Source organism: Copadichromis virginalis, linkage group LG3, assembly GCF_057382275.1.
Source record: "Copadichromis virginalis isolate Kocher_CV1m ecotype Utaka linkage group LG3, C_Virginalis_male_GT1.1, whole genome shotgun sequence".
Lineage (NCBI taxonomy): Eukaryota > Metazoa > Chordata > Actinopteri > Cichliformes > Cichlidae > Copadichromis > Copadichromis virginalis.
The window spans coordinates 25,672,397-25,690,277 of record NC_140620.1 but is presented as its reverse complement, the minus strand read 5'-3'; the positions used below and the strand labels follow the sequence as shown (position 1 = coordinate 25,690,277).

General features: G+C 38.1%; 1 protein-coding gene across 1 annotated transcript; it reads left to right on the top strand.

The window, feature by feature from the left end:
- Window positions 1-1,816: 1,816 nt before the first annotated feature.
- LOC146713663 (tripartite motif-containing protein 16-like) lies at window positions 1,817-4,719 on the top strand. Its single transcript, XM_085449599.1, has one exon. It carries the CDS (start codon window positions 1,829-1,831, stop codon window positions 3,500-3,502), a length of 1,674 nt encoding a protein of 557 aa, XP_085305725.1. The 5' UTR covers window positions 1,817-1,828; the 3' UTR covers window positions 3,503-4,719.
- The last annotated feature ends 13,162 nt before the right edge of the window (window positions 4,720-17,881 follow it).

The following is a 17,881-nucleotide window of genomic DNA, read 5'->3' as shown; positions in this document are numbered from 1 at the left end:
GCAAAGCTCAATGCACACTCACAGATTACAAAGACTGTAAAACCTGTGCTGTGCCCTTCATTACTGTGCTGTGTAAATATCTGAGCCAACGAAATAAATGACTGCACTGCATTTGATTGGCTGCTGCTTGTTCTGATCGACACCCCCAGAAAGACACAACACAAAGAGCTGCAATACGTACCAGTTATCAATATTCTGATTGGCTGACCTCCATTCCTATTGTCTCTGCTTTCAACCACACAAATTCCCTCACCACCACCTGTCCCCCTTCAGCTAGAAGTGCAAGTTTTGTACCAGATTTCTCTTAAGAAGAGCTGCAAAGTGGAAGCTCACAATGTGTGAATTTGTGACTCGAGAGGGAGAAGTCAGGCTTTCAGGGCCGAGAGGCCAGCATGAAAGTGAACCCACAAGCAGACTCAAGTCACGGCTGTTTCAACCTCAAGCTGATTTTATTAAATACAGAGAGAGAGCTGTAAAATGTTACAAGGAGGAAACGTCTGAGAGGCTGGATCCATTGTAACAGAGGAGACCGGTATTATTTCCAGTGCAGGTGAGTTGTATTGCAAGGAGAGTAAAGAAGATTGCTTCCTTGGCAGGCTGGTGAATCTGGGTTTTGGAGGGAGGGAGACCTTCTTTTCTGGACTGATGGATGGTTACAGTGAGCAGGAAAGCAGGCAGGTGGGTTTCCAGATTCTCCACAGGAAGTTGGGAGAAACGGAGCGACAGAACACAATGTGACAGAAGAAATCCAGATAAGCGTGGAGGTGAGTGGATAATGAGAAGGTGAAATTAAACAGAGGAACACTTGGAGCAAGCAGAACATGGAGGCTGATTTAAAACTACTGTTTAGATGACAATCTGATAAATACTCTGAGGTGGTCCTTAAAACTTCATCGCTGATTGCAGACAATGAGCCGCATGTGGAGAGAGGCAGATGTAGACCCAGAACTTCACCTGGAGGAAGGACCTGAGCTTTGAACAGAGTAAGAAAACATTCCCCAAAACACCACCGACACCCCGGATCATGACACCAGCACTTGTATTCACTGATCTGAGAGGCTGGAATCACAGAGTTGTGGTTCCAAGTAGTAAAAATAATAAATAAGAGTAAAATTTGAATTGCAAGTCTGCAGCTCTCAATATATCTGTGAAAATATCAGTTGATTGCAAATATTTTTTCCTGTATCTGCGAGTTTAAAAGACAAGAATGTGAAAACATTTTATAAGTGGAAAAAAACCCCCTGTTCTACACATTCTGACTTTTATTCTGTAAATGTTCACATTTTGCAGCATATTTAACTTGATATTCAACGGTGTAAAACACAAAAATACTTGCAGTAAAGATAAAGTCACTGGCTCTGTGTCTGAAAGCCAAATGTCTCATATTTGAAGGATTAATAACTGTGTGATATTTAATGATTTTTGTGTCTGAATGTGAACATTTTTGAAATGAAAAACAATTCATGGTATAATATGTGCCATGGTGTTACAATGTGGCAGCTTTTTTATTTGCTCATCATTTGTATATTATGAATGTAAAAACTGATCTGCTTCCTTTGTTTATGTTCAAAGGGTTAAACAGTGTCTACGTCAAACTGCTCCACTTCCTGGAATGTGTCAAAGCCTGATAACTCCTCCCTCTTCTTCCTGAAACACTGTAAATGTATTTCCTTGTTCCCTCCCCTTTAGATCTGCAGTTTGAAGATGGGTATAACAAACATGTTGTAACGTTTCAGAGCCGACAGGCTCCATTCACTACAGAAAAGTATGTTATGAGATCAGAGGTCAGAATGCTTTCCTTTCTGCCAGAGAGAAACTGAGAGGAGCAATGGCACAGAAAGGAGTTCAGCTGGACAAAGAAACAATTTCTTGTCCCATCTGTTTGGATCTACTGAAAGATCCGGTGACTACAGCCTGTGGACACAGCTACTGCATGAACTGTATTAAGAGTTTCTGGGATGAAGAAGACAGGAAGGGAATCCACAGCTGCCCTCAGTGCAGGAAGACTTTCACACCGAGGCCTGTCCTGGAGAAAAACACCATGTTAGCAGCTTTAGTGGAGCAGCTGAAGAAGAGTGGACTCCAAGCTGCTCCAGCTGATCACTGCTATGCTGGACCTGAAGATGTGGCCTGTGATGTCTGTACTGGGAGGAAGCTGAAAGCCATCAAGTCCTGTTTAGTCTGTCTGGCCTCTTACTGTGTGAAACACCTCCAACCTCACTATGAATCTCAAGCTTTTAAAAAGCATACACTTGTTAAAACTTCCGTGAAGCTCCAGGAGAACATCTGCTCTCGTCATGATGAGGTGATGAAGATTTTCTGTCGTACTGATCAGCAGAGTATCTGTTATCTCTGCACAATGGATGAACATAAAGGCCATGAAACAGTCCCAGCTGCAGCAGAAAGGACTGAGAAGCAGAAGGAGCTCGAGGTGAGACGACTAAACATCCAGCAGAGAATCCAGGAGCGAGAGAAAGATGTGAAGCTGCTTCAACAGGAGGTGGAGGCCATCAATGGCTCTGCTGATAAAGCAGTGGAGGACAGTGAGAAGATGTTCACTGAGCTGATCCGTCTCATCCAGAAAAGAAGCTCTGATGTGAAGCAGCAGGTCAGATCCCAGCAGGAAACTGAAGTGAGTCGAGTCAAAGAGCTTCAGGAGAAGCTGGAGCAGGAGATCGCTGAGCTGAAGAGGAAAGACGGCGAGCTGGAGCAGCTCTCACACACAGAGGATCACAACCAGTTTCTACACAACTACCCCTCACTGTCAGCACTCAGTGAGTCTACACACTCATCCAGCATCAATATTCGTCCTCTGAGCTACTGTGAGGATGTGACAGCAGCTGTGTCAGAGACCAGAGATAAACTACAGGACATTCTGAGAGAGGAATGGACAAACATCTCACTGACAGTCACTGAAGAGGATGTTTTACTGTCACCAGCAGAGCCAAAGACCAGAGCTGGATTCTTAAAATATTCACATGAAATCACACTGGATCCAAAGACAGCAAACACACATCTGTTATTATCTGAGGGGAACAGAAAAGTAACATTTATGAAACAACAACAGTCTTATTCTGATCATCCAGACAGATTCACTGCATGGCCTCAGGTCCTGAGTAGAGAGAGTCTGACTGGACGTTGTTACTGGGAGGTGGAGTGGAGAGGGGGAGAAGTTGGTGTTGCAGTCGCATACAAGAATATCAGCAGAGCAGGGACGGGCAATGAATGTGGATTTGGAAACAATGACAAATCTTGGGCATTATATTGTTACACAAACAGTTATACATTTATTCACAACAATGTCCCAACTGTCCTCTCAGGTCCTCAGTCCTCCAGACTAGGAGTGTACCTGGATCACAGAGCAGGTATTCTGTCTTTCTACAGCGTCTCTGAAACCATGACTCTCCTCCACAGAGTCCAGACCACATTCACTCAGCCGCTCTATGCTGGACTTTATATTTGGGGAAATGGAGCCACTGCAGAGTTCATTAAAGTCAAATAGACCTTTGAAATTGTATTCAAATCAATGCAGCACTTTTTCTCTGTTGAATCTTTGTGAACAGATCAGAGTGACATGAGAGAAATTTATTTCAAAACAGTTTCCACTAGACCCCAAAGTAAGTAAAGTAAGTAATTATCATAAACATAATCAAGCAATAATTCAACAGTTTTAGGGTTTCATTGCTTAAACGACAATAACACTGGAACCTTATTTATTTTTATTTCTTAAAGATTTGGATTTTATAGGTGGCCAGTAATGTAGTTTAAATAGAACAAACTACATATTATGTAGTTTGTTCTATTTTCTGAATTGGCAGGATTTCTCTTCCTTTCTGTTGTTTATTTACTTCCTTTACATAGAAGAAAATATTGTTTTAATACAAGAAGACCTGCACAAAAAGTAGTTCATGTCTCTCAGTCAGTCCAGTGTGTGATGTCTCGTGAACTGAGTAAGATTGATGGAGGGGAGTTTGTGGCAGAAATTAACTGATAGATTAAACGTTGTGAATAATTCTCAAACTGCTTTGACGCTGTGTTGATGAGAGTAAATCTAAGTTTCATAGTCTTTTAAAATCAATAAAATGATGAATTCTGCGATGGTTTTTATCTTGACCTACAGAAAGCTTTTCATACAGTAGATCTGATATGATCTACTATTCAGGAAACTAGAGAAATATGGAATAAGATGTTTAGCCTATTCCTGGTTAGAAAATGGACAAGTGTGAGTGTAACAATCTAAAACCCAAATTATTCTACAATGCATTTGTATACACACTAGAGAAACTAAAGGCAAGCAGTGATGGGAAATATTGCACAACTAAAATTGCTGCTATTGTGTGCAGTTAATTTGCAATATCATCTCTCATGTGGTTATTTCAATGATAGGATGAATGAATTCATAAATTGGTAAACAAACAGACACATTTACTACATTTCATGAACACCAAACGTTCCAGCAAGAGAGCAAATTTGTAGCTAAAACATGATCTAATGTACTAAGCAGGGCCAGATCTACAGTGGTGGCATTTGCCACCTTACATTAACTTCTTTCCACCCTTGGTGCCTCCCCACTTTTGCATGTGAGTATGTCGTTTATTTAAATAAACTAGAATTAACACTTTGAGCCTAGCTAAATTTAACACTGAATATAAATTCTAAAACTGAATATATTTCATATATATTGCAAAGCTGAATATACTGTACTCTCATGCTCATTAATTTGACTATGTTTCCAATAATTTTTGTTCTTTGCTGACTATGAAGAAAAGTTTTATTATATATTTTATTTGTATTTATTATTATTATTATTATTTTATTTATGTGTTTTAACTGGGTTTTTTTTTGCACAGTAAGTGTTTTCCCTGACAGGTGCAATTATATTTTTTTATAGGCAAATTGAGAGTGACTACCAGTATAGTTTAATGTGCAGTTGTACCTAATCAAGTGGCCCATGCATGTAGAAGTTTTTGTCCGTAATTGTAGTTTTTACCACAACATCTAGAATACATCCTACTTATCACTGCATGTGTTGAAATTATGACTAAATCCATCTTTTAAACTTTTCTTCTGTAGGAGACATAACCAATCATCTAAAAATATATAAGGTTAATTTCAATATGGCAAAAAAAAAAAATGAACATACACAAAGTAAAATTAAATCCAATGTTCATACTGTATAAACCACTGAATACATGAAGTTTACAGGTAGCAACATTCCCAAGATCAAGGTTTTGGTTGTGATATTATTTTCACTCTTCGTGAAATGTTTCTTTGTTCTCTATTATTCGCCTCTGTCAGTGCGCCCCAGGGTGGCTGTGGCTACAATGTAGCTTGCCATCACCAGTGTGTGAATGTGTGTGTGAATGGGTGGATGACTGGATATGTAAAGCGCTTTGGGGTCCTTAGGGACTAGTAAAGCACTATATAAATACAGGCCATTTACCATTTACCATTATTTTAATAGTTTGTATCTCTTTTTGCACTGAGTCCAGTGAAGACGGAGCGCTTCTGACCAGGGGCGATTTTAGCACATTTTAAGCACCCCCAAAGATTTCTTACTTTTTTTGACAATATTTGCTATTTGTGTGACACACTACTAAAAACATAAAAAGCATACAATACCTGGTTGAGCCATAACATTTTAACAACAAATGTATAGATAACCCCCCCCCCCCCCCCCCAAAATGGTTTGTTCCAGCTCCCCCCTGCTCTGGCTCTAGCGGTGTTGCTGCCAGAGCGATTAGTGATGGGATTTCCGGCTCTTTTTAGAGAACCGGCTCTTTCGGCTCCCAACCGGCTCTTCAGGTTGTTTTGTTGCTTTAATTAATTTATTATTAACAATAACATAAAATTATGCACAAAAGGAATTACTAATGTAAAAACAAGTGATTTTATTTACATATGTTTATATATAAATATTTACGGTGGCCCCTAGAGACAAAGCACGTACAAACTCCAAAACACATTTCTAGCGTTAACTGAACTTCCAAAACAGAGCTACCTAGATCACTTAAACTGACAAAGACAAAAAACCTTATTTTACTCGTACAATCTGGAAGTTGTGTCCTTCCTATATTAAAGCTGCTATACAGAATCTGCAAAACAAACTGGGTTGAAACATTTTTGACCCTCTTTAACAACATTCCAACATAACATTATCATTGATTGGGGAGTTTAAAATTAATGATATATTTTTATGTGGTTCAGCAACAACTCTACTAAAACTTATGACTGCCGCAGTACATACATCACATTTGCACAGAAAATGCCAAACGGTTCCCTGGTGGAGTGAGGAGCTGTAAAGAGAAGCAGAGTGCTCTTTTTATATTCTAAAAATGTTTTATGCTAGCTTGTTTCAAAGATTCTGTACTGCAGCTGTAAATGTTTTCCAAAAGCACACATACATTTACCTTATCAGTGTTTCTCAAACTTTTTACAGTGTGTACCACCTGAGAAAATGTCAGTTCTTCCATGTGCCACTATGAAAGCATGAAACTCATAAATCTTAAAACACAAAATTAGTATCTGTAGCAAAGATTTTTTCATACATTGTATACATTCTACCACAGGCAAAGTTGCCTCCATTTTTATAGTTCTTTTATTAATATTTTGTAATAATTTATTTGTAATAATTTTTTTCTGTTTTGGGAGTGTTTTTTTATTTATCTGTATTATACTGTTTACTTTTTACTCACTATTAGCATAATTCATTAACCTCCCCCCCCCTCCCCGGTCTAAAATAGACCACAGGGATCTGTTAGTTTTAAAACACTAGAATAACTTATAAGAACCTTAAAAAAGTAGATGGTAATAATCATGCCCAAGTTCAATCTTTACGTCAAAAGAATGAAATGTCCACAAAATGTACTTTAATCGCAAAAAAAGATACTTTATTAAGCAATTTAGAAACAACAAATGAAACAGCTCAATCAGTTAATAATATTCACATTCAAAATGTAAGAGTTTAAAGAAAAGTTTAAAAAAATTATCTCTAGTGGGTATAAAAAAAAAGACTGTCAACCAGAGTCTTCCAGTCTTCTGCTCACTTTGACAATGCCCCCAGGGAAACTGCGAATAATCATTAACTGCAGAGGTTTTTATGATACGAACAACATCTGATGTTAACAATCATCCACCCCCCCCCCCCCCATTTTATGCATAACTGCATTTCATGATTTCTTATAATCTCAAACAGAAATTTATTATTCCCCTTCCGTCATTCAATGCATTTTTTTTTTATTTCTGAGTACTTATTCTATCTTTATCTTTTTAACACCCGTTATTGAACTTTACTTGAACATTAGTGTTTATCAATCACAACACAAATTACTTCTTCCCATTGTTATACATAATCAAATCAAAAACCTTCCTATTTCTGTGTATCTGTGCCTGCTGTTTAGGCTAAATCCTAACACACATACAAGCTTTTGTCTGAGCCGAGGGATCTCAGTCTTATTGATCATATGTAATGTGAGGAACATCTGATTTGGTCTATTTGATGAAACATGTCATGCAAGCAGAAGTGACCATTTTCACCACAGTGCTCATTAGTTATAGAAAAGCAGGTTATACATACCACCCAATTTCATAAATATCTTTAAACAGAACATTTTTTTAAGCATAAACAGAAAATCGATTGACTACAACATTCAAGCATACAGATTTTTTTTTCAAAAGAGATATAAGAAAGACAGATATAACAAGTGTGCTAAAAGCTATTAAAAACAGTATGAATGAAAAATCTTTAGTATCCAAAAGACAAAAAATCAAACCCTTTTATTCCGTTTTTTGAAGCAGCTCAGAGCATGCCATTGCGAGCTTAAAAAAGGGTTTGCCACAAGATTCAAAGATTTGCTCGTTCGTTGCACCTACACACACACACACACACACACACACACACACACACACACACACACACACACACACACAGACAGACAGTCAAAAGTGGATGGACAGTTTATAGTAGCTTGTTATTTTGGATAAACAGAAAGCTTAAAAATAATCATTCATAGCACAATTAAAATGAGAGATTTATCTGAAAGGCTAAAAATGTCAAATTTAGCCAAAAGGTGAATATTACTTTGCAACAAAGAAGCCGATGTATTTTAGTTTGTACAGGTTCTAAAGGTAAAATTCACTGTGTTGCAGGTTAGCACAGTTGGATACTTTTTAGAAGTTACCTTATAATAATCACAAAATAACTTAGTGATTTTGTTTTGATGTATTTTTGTCATATTAGTGATATTGGTAAAATATGAATATGTATTATTTTGTGTATTTGATATCATGGCATATAATCCTGTATATCTTTTGCATGTTTTTTTTTTTCCTTTTTAGCTTGTTTAATTCTACTTATAGCACACAACAACGGCAACAACAGCAACAACTCCCTAATGCAAGAATAAACTTACCACATCTCCGGGCAATTACATAGAAGATTATCACGACCACAACGGCAGCAATGGCAGTGCCAGCAATGATGGCAAGGCGTGTGTTAGCTTGAGAACCTGAAAAATATATGCAAGAAATGGCTTGAAAATAAACTTTTTACTTAAATGCAATTAATCTGATTACGTATAAATTTTCTATGTAATTTTGTAGCAAAAGTACAATGTCAAATATTATACTTGTTGGAATCGGATCAAATGAAACCAAATATTCTGGTTTCTGTTTAAATATTTACTTTACTGGAATACATTCAGTTTATGCCAAGTATATTTTCCTTAATAATTATTTGAATAAATAAACTTTGCAATTGCTATTTTTATTTAGCCTCAATATATAAATAATGTGGTTTCCCAACATAGTTACTTAAACTTCCTGTTGGTTTTGGATCACCAACTGAAACACTTACATCTGTTTAATGTCTGCTGGGATCACACTGAAAGTAAAATAATATTTTTTCACAAAAAGAAGAATTTGTTGTCATAACTGCTCTATTAATATTTAAAAATAAAAATACCACAATCAGAGTAAATTTAGACTTTTTGACATGTTTTTTGGAGCTGTTGAAACAATGTCAGAAATGTTTAACTACTAAAATCCTTTTCTTACTCTCATCTGTTGTTGAACTACTTGTAGTCTAACAATATAACTAAATAAGGTTAGATGTTAGTGGGGAATTAGTTTTCCCCAAAGGTTATCTCAGCCTTCATTCTGTTCTGTGGCTGTAGCTCAGGCCGTAGAGCAGGTCATCTACCGATTGGAAGGATGGTGGTTCGATTCCTGGCTTCCCCTAGGCTGAATACCAAATGGGCATGAGGAAGATACTAACTCCAAATTGCTCTCCGATGCATCCATCGGTGTATGGATGCATGTGGATAATAGTGAGGAAAGCACTTGGAAAAAATGTGCTTGTGCGAACACACACACCATTTCCCATTTACAACCCCTGCTGAGTGCTTTACACTGCTGCCCCTGGGACTTCGACCCAGATAACTGGTAAAACATGGATAAATGCAAGGGCGTAGATTTGGCATGGACGGAAGGGACATGTCCCCACCAATATTCAGCGATTATTGAATTGTCCCCACCAATAATTTGATCTCTTCGAGTAAAGAAAAACAAACCCAATAGAAAGAAAAAAACGATCTGTCAGCGTCTCATTCACCCAGCGGTGCAGAAAGAGTTTAATTACGTTCTCTACTGGAGTCCGACCTCATGTGACAAATATGGACAATGTGATTGGCTGTGGCTTTCAGGGAGCTCTGTTTAGCTTTAGCAGCAGAAAGCCTGCGCTGCGAGGAGGAGAGGAGGACGGCAGCAAAAAGGAAGAACCTGGATATAAGAAAGTATTTTTCAAAGAAACCTGTAAGTCACTTAAAGCTAGGGATGGGTATTGATAAGATTTTCACGATTCCGATTCCATTTTTGATTCTGTTTAACGATTCGATTCTTTATTGATTCTCTTATCGATTCTTATTTTTTAAAAAGGAGAACACTAAGGTCGATTAGCTTAGAACTTTGTTTTATATCTTCTCTTTGAACAAGACAGACATTTAGGAGTAACATGGCCTTACAAAGCCTTACAGCCTTACAAAGAGATCCACAGCCTGGCTCTTCAACGGGGTGTCACAGGGTCCCCAGGAAACAAAAATTGTAAATGTAAAATAATAAAATAAATATTCTTCTGTAGCAATAACAAAGTATAACATAAATTATTCTGTAGCAATTACACAAGAATATCCAGTAATGTCCCTGCCTACAATTAAACACATTCACTTACCGAAAATTTGAGGGCATCTGCTGTGGCAAATGGGTGCAAGCCTTTTACCACAAACTTAGTCACTGCTCGGTGACATTCGTCTATCCTGGCCTGAAAGGAGACGCTACCGGTAGACTGCAGCGACAACTGCCAGCATCTGAGCCAGACTCAGTCTGTCTCTCTTATCATGGTCACCTAAATGCACAGTAATGGCAGGTTTTGTAATAAGGCAGATCGCGCTAACACAATATGCACTGTTAGTTGATTATTTACCTGCCGCATTAACGGGAGAGGACGTGCAAACGTTACCGCTGCTGCTGGGTTGAGATTCACGAGTCCGGAGCGGAATTAAAAACACGACATTCATTTAAGGTTATCGCGTGTTTTGTGAGCAAATGCTTTTGCATATTCGTAGTGTTTCCTCCCTTAAATGAAATATCTACATTTGCAAAAATGGCAAACAATTCCAAGGAATTGAAACAGTGGGAACCGGTTCTCAACAAGAACCGGGTTTTGATACCCATCCCTACTTAAAGCCAAATTAACTCATAAAATGTGTCCGTCATAATAACGTTACAGGCTATGCTAGGCTTTGGCCCACATCAGTCTAAAACTGTATGTACCCATTAATAACGTGTTTTGGAAACTAACTGCACAAGAGGCAGCACTATTAGTTATCTCAGTCTCTCAGAGCAGCATTTCTAATTTTGATTGAAACTATCAGAGAAAACGGCAGACTCGAGCAAGCCAGGATATTAGTTTACTGAGGCTGTTAAAATTATATGTCTAACGTTAAATGTTGGTGACACAATAATTTCATCCTAATGGTACTGACATATTCATAGGGTTAATTTGTGAGACAATATTTTATGAGGTGGTTTTGCAAATATCCACCTTGTAATGCAGTTTGCACAAATTGTTTTAAAAATGCACTCACCCCACAAACATTACTGATGAGTCAAGATCTGCACAAATTGAGAGAAACACTGAAGCAGCTTCACATTTTATTCCTATTGACATGTATGTCCTATTTGTCAGGTGACAGAGGCAGCTCTGCCATGTTGTAGCTCAGACAGAGGTGAAGAGGCAAGGTCAAGGTTCAAGGTTCTTTATTTGTCACATGCATAGTTATACAAGTATAACACACAGTGAAATGTAGCCTGACACACTCCTCGACATGTGCAAAAACGGGGGGGGGGGGGGGGGAGAGGAAGAACATATATATATATATATATATATATATATATATATATATATATATATATATATGTATGTATGTATGAGGAAGATGGCGTTGTGGTCAGACTTCCCAAAAGCCGGGTGTGAGACAGCTTTGTAGCCCTGCTTGTATGGCGTGTAGCAGTGATCCAAAATTTGATCCCCCCTCGTTGGACACGAGACATGCTGGTAAAAGTTTGGCATGACTTGTCTGAGGTTCGCTTTATTAAAGTCTGCTGCTACAATGAGAACTCAGCACATCATGTAATTCGGACATGATGTGCTGAGTTCGCTTCAAAACAAGGACCTGGGCGCAGCCCTCATTGGGAATTCTGATCACAACGCCATCTTCCTCATTCCCCAGTATAAACAAAACATACGGAGGGAAGAAGTAACCACGAGGGAGGTAAAACGGTGGTCTGCCCAATCAGAAGCTACGCTACAAGACGCAGGTGACTGACTGATGATTTGGTGCTATAGATGAACTAGTATTTATCATCATAACAATTGTTAGGCTGCTGACGTAAATTGTTTCATTAGTGTATATTTGACAAATAATCTGAATTGACATGTCTCACTTTTTATATGGCACAAATCAATGTGTTATTTTATCAGGTAGCAATATGTCCTAGTGCAGTCAGAGGGGAAGAGCCAGGGCCAAAGGTGAGGCAAAGCAAGCACATAATAATAATTTTAATCTGAGGATAAAACGCATGTTCTTAGGATGAAAGATACTTCAGTGATCTCAGAAGACTAAAAGGATGGCTAAGGCCAACAATGACTCAAATGAGATTAAACAATGCTGCTGTGTGTCCACCAGGAGAGACTGGACAGTATAGATGTAAAACCAATATGCCAGCAGTTTATCTCAGTTACCGAGAGGAGCAGGCATGTGTTTGGCTCCTTCACATAGTGGACATTGAGTTGTTGTGTGGGACACCAGTAGTCCATGTCTGTTGCTGTAACAGTTGTTCATGTTTAGAATAAAAAAATCCCAGCTGACTAATTTGATCGGGGCAATAGTGCCTAAAATGTTGCATAATTTTGCTGAAGAGATCTTTTACTTTGTGGTCATCTTAGATGAGTAGTTTTATGGACAAAAACCACCAGGTCATTAAGTGTTCCCTTAGTGCTAATGTGTCAGAGATGTTGGTGTACTATATCTGAAGTAATGTTGTTAAGTCCTTAAAGTCATATTCTTTTATTGTCATGACTGTATTTGAAGCTATTTTTATTTTTGTATGATACCTGATTTATATGGAATGTGGAAGTAAACTAAAGCCTAAAATACTTAGTCAGTCATTTGTTTAATAGTAATTTAACATTATATAGTTCACATAAAAAAACTATGAATTGTAATTTTAAATGGTTTAAAAGCATGCAGAATAGCATTGTGGCAGAGGTGTGGTCCCGGGCGCGGCTGCAGGGGAGGAGTGGTGTAGTGAGCTCAACGGGGCTGTGCTGGAGACGCAGGTGAGAACAGCTGATGGCGTTTGGACTGATGATGGTTTCCTTCCCTTTTATAGTGAGACGGGAGAGGAGCGGAGGGGAGGCTGGAAATCAGCTGAGACCGGAGCTGTCAGACGGTGGTCGGTCATAACAAGTGAAAACTATAAATAAATGTGGCATCTGGCGCCAAACAACTGTGGGTGTGTCAATGGAAAATTGTATTTAGTAGTCAGTATAATCTTTTAATTATATAAGTTTGCATATGGTAGAACACTGCATGTAATCATTTGTGTTTAGAAGTATATAGTTGGTGACATATTTAAAGAATGTCTCATCCTAGGAAGTCTGTAACAACGGTGTGTACTTCCCAGGGTGTTCTGACTTCACCCCCACATCCTAGGAGCATGGGAAAGGTTGTACCTTGTCTTATTGTTTTACGGTAGGATTAACATAGCTGTGTCAGTTTTAGTCTAAGTGCCTTTTTACATATAGATGAACTGTTGGATTTTCCAGACCAGCAGGTTAAGGGAAGTCGTTTATGGGGTCACACTCTGACACACACACACACACACACACACACACACACACACACACACTCCAATGTAAGGAACAACCACCCGCTGAAGTATAAATAAAGACCGGGGTAGTCTCTCATTTGCGAATCTTGGAGCCTCACTCTTGGTGTGTGAGCTCTGGAGGCTACCCTTGCTAGCAAGAAAATCTGTCTGTTTCTCCTCTCTGATTCTCTGCTGAAGAAGTGTTTTAGAATATATCTCTTAACAGCGTGTGTGTACGTGTGTGAAGTGCATTTCACAAGCATATGTAGACAAGTATATTTCTCCTTTTTTTTTTATTATCAAGAAGCAAAGACAAAAAGGAAAAAAAAAAGAAAAAGGGCAGAGTTCGGTGGTTGAATCATCCGTCCCCACCAATGCCAAAACCAAATCTACGCCCTTGGATAAATGTTATTTTCATTCATTCTATTCATTTTTAAAAACATTTTTAAATTTAATTATACAAATTGAGTTCAATAAAATGCTCTTACTGGTATTTCCATCCACTGCTGAAGTATTGATGGTTAGAGCCCTGACAGCTGGAGCCTTGACAGCTGGAGCCTTGACAGCAGAAGCACTGACAGCAGAAGTAATGACGGCTGTAGCACTGACGGCTGTAGCACTGACAGATGGAGCTGTTGAAATATTGAGAGAAATATCAAGGTACTGATCCACAATTCTAAATATTTTGATTAAAAATTTTCACTTGTTGCAGACCCTACATCCATTTAAACATTTACTTTATATTGCGCACATTTTAAAGATGTGTAATTCCCTTGGATATACAAAATCATTGATGTTTACACTAGAAAAAAAAATACTGTGTTCAGTGTTGCAGCTGTAAAAACTGTTGGGTAGTAAGCATACATACCTGCTGAGGCTGAATAAGTGAGAAGCAAAAGCAACAGTCCCACTAAAGTGTCCATTGTGCTGAATGAAATCAGAATGGCTAAATGCTCGATTGACTAGCGTTTTCTTTGAGCTGCTGTTAGGGTGATGAACTGTTACTGAAAATTGACAAGTATATTTCCTCTTTTGCTTTTGGCAATAATTGCCTAGCTTTCACATTGCTTTATACTTTCTTCCTCATTTTATAGTGTGTCCGTTTGAATTAGATGCATTTATTAGATCATATATGCACACACGAATGAATATCAGTACAGTAAGAAGAGTATAAAATTGTGAGTGTCTATGAATGAATCAATGCAGCTTAACAGTCGCCTCAAAACCCTTTATATTGTAAATTGGCCTGTATTTGTATAGCGCTTTTCTAGTCCCAAAGGACCCCAAAGCGCTTCACACTACATTCAGTCATCCACCCATTCACACACACATTCACACACATTCACACACTGGCGATGGCAAGCTACATTGTAGCCACATCTGCCCTGGGGTGGACTGACAGATTGTACCGTAAAGGCTCTGAGATAATACAAAGAAACCCCAACAATCCAATGACCCTCTATGAGCAGTTCTGAATTCAATTCTGGATTTAACAGGGAGCCAATGAAGAGAAGACACTGTGGAAAATATGCGCTTTAATCTTCACCCTGATTCTCAGTCGGACTTGCAACAGGTTGTCTTGCCCATGCACATAGATGACTCTTCAGGACTTGAAATGTTGAAGCTCAAATTCAAATTTTATTTGTCACACACATAATCATACACAGTACAACATGCAGTGAAATGCTCATTGCTGTGCAATGCCCGACCATTAAACTACACTACAGAAATGTTCAAGATTTACAAAATTACAAATTTTACATTTAGAAATTTAGAGAAAATTACAAAAAAAAATTACAGTTAAATAAGAAAGGGTCTAACAGATGTAAACAATAAATTAAGAATTTAACCTAAGAATTAAAGACTAAACTAAGAGTTCGATGTAAATTATAAAGATAAAAAATAGGATGTCCAAATGAACAATTTAAGAAAGAAATTATAAGAAGTGTGCAAATAAACAGAGTGTGTGTGGTGCTGTGATGTATGAGAGTCCAGTCATAGACCTTAGAGGCCATTGCTCTAACACTAGTTAGAGTCCACAGTTTGAGCGGCTTAGAACTTCTGAAGAGCACATTAGCTTACTAAAAACAGTAGCTAGCTAATACTGCCAGATGTATTCAAAATCCTGAAATACAACTGGCAGTGAGGAAACAAAAACAACAACAACAATAATTTGTTTGTCAATATAATAGCTAATCTGTGAGCTAAAAGGAAAGGGACGACCTGACTAGATGTCAGAAATAAATTTGATAATTTTTTAACCCTTTAAAACCGGTCAGAGCAGGCACGCTCCGTTTTGCGCAACTACTTTTAAATCCTTGTAGAACTGCAACCACATAAGCTAGCGCAATCATTTTGTAGTTGTAGTTACATCTTATGCTATCACTTTTATTTATGTAGCAAATACTTAAAACACTTATTAAGATAAAGGGTAACTGACCCAAAACACTTTCTAGTTGATGTAGAGGGAACAATAACCTCAATCTAAATCCTGAACAGTTAATCAGGAACTACAGGTTCATCTTCAGCTTCAGAACCATTTTTGTGCTCAACTGAAAACTCATCATGTGCTTTCATTTTTGATGAGCACACACACACACACACACACACACACACACACACACACACACACACACACACACACACACACACACACACACACACACACAGCAAGTACAACAGATGACCTGACAATGAACAGAGGAAGACAGGTGATTAAATACACACAGGAAGTCGTCAGAGGAAGTGAGAACACGTGAGGAAATGTAATGACACCACAGAGAAGTAAAACCCAACACAATGAGGAAAGAACATAAGAGACTTTCAACAAAAAAAAAAAAAGGAAACATGGAGAAAAACACAGTAATCAGAGAATGAAATTAAATTACACAAAACACTGGGTTGCAGACCCACTACTGTGACACACAGAAAACAACAAAAACAAAAAACGTATGCACTATCGTTATGGTCAGAGGAAGCTTTGTGAAGCTTTGAAACATGTATTAAAGTTTATTACTCAAAACTTTTCAACATGGTCCTGTTTGGTTGCCAAAAATATGTAGAAGGACTCTACAACTTGAAATAAAGTGCTTCATTATGATTGCCCACTGCACAGAGCTGAATTAACAGCTTCAGTTTTTCAGATCCTGGTTTAGCAGATCGCTGCCATCTACTGGCTGGCTGGAGTTTTTATTGTGTTTTCCAGTATCTGCTGCACCACCAAGTTCCGTATTTAGTAACCCGTGTTGAGTTTGATGAGCAGCTCACAGCTGGAGCTCTGTGTGTTCAGTCTGAAGGTTTCAGGTAAACCAGCCTGTAGCTCCAGGCCGGCTGCACAGTTTGTGACAAACATCAGAGCTCCTTCTGTTCACATCAGGCTGCTCTCGTCCTTCCTTCTAGTCCCACATTTATACTGTGAGCAGCTCTGACTGACAACATGCTGTCACACTGAAAACTTCACATCTGCTTCTTCCTCCTCAACAATTCATCTTTACAGTCTGATCTGCAGCTTCAAGGACCTCTCTGCTCCTGACTCTGTGCTGCTTTCATTAATGTTTAGACCTTCTTCATCAAATGTTATGTTAGTTTCTGATGCTACGGTTCAGTTTTCTATGGTGCTGATCATAGGGTGTGCACTGGTTAAATGCTAGTATGGCCCTCAAGCAAATGACAAGGCCAGGTGATGATCTTCCAGTCCTTTAATTGGCAGATTTTGCAGAACACTTACGTAGGTGGGTTTGGCTGTGGTTGTTCTAGAAAACAGAACACAAACTACAATCCCATGTAAACCACAATAATCACATTATTCATATTTCTGCATTTTCTTTTTTTCTCAGAACATAAATCCACACTTGGCTCTGTTGTCAGCTTAATTTTTTGTTGTGATCATGTGGTGACCTCCATGTATTATTATTATTATTATTATTATTGTTATTGTTATTATTATTATTAATAATAATTATTAATAATTTATTTATTTAATTAATTAATTTCTATTTATTTGCATATTTTATTTATTTATTTTTTATTTAACCTTTATTTAACCAGGAATGTCCCGTTGAGATCAAAGACCTCTTTTTCAAGGGAGTCCTGGCCAAGAGGCAGCACATTTCAAGACAAATACATACGAACAAACAAAGTTAAAATTACACAAAACAATTACACATTATTGAGGCAGCCTGTAGGCCTTTGAGTTTAGTTTTAAAAACATTTAAAGACAACAATTCAGTTAGTTTCCAGTCATTCTGTAACATGTTCCACGAAAAAGGCGCAGAGTGGACAAAGGCTTTCTTACCCAGCTCTGTGCGGAAAAGGGGAACAGACAACAGCAGCTGATCATTTGAGCGCAAGGAGTAAGAACCACTATTTGTCCTTGTGACCAAAGTACAAATATAAGGAGGCAGCAATCCAAGCATAGCTTTGTAAATAAAAGTGTACCAATGCCCCTGTCTTC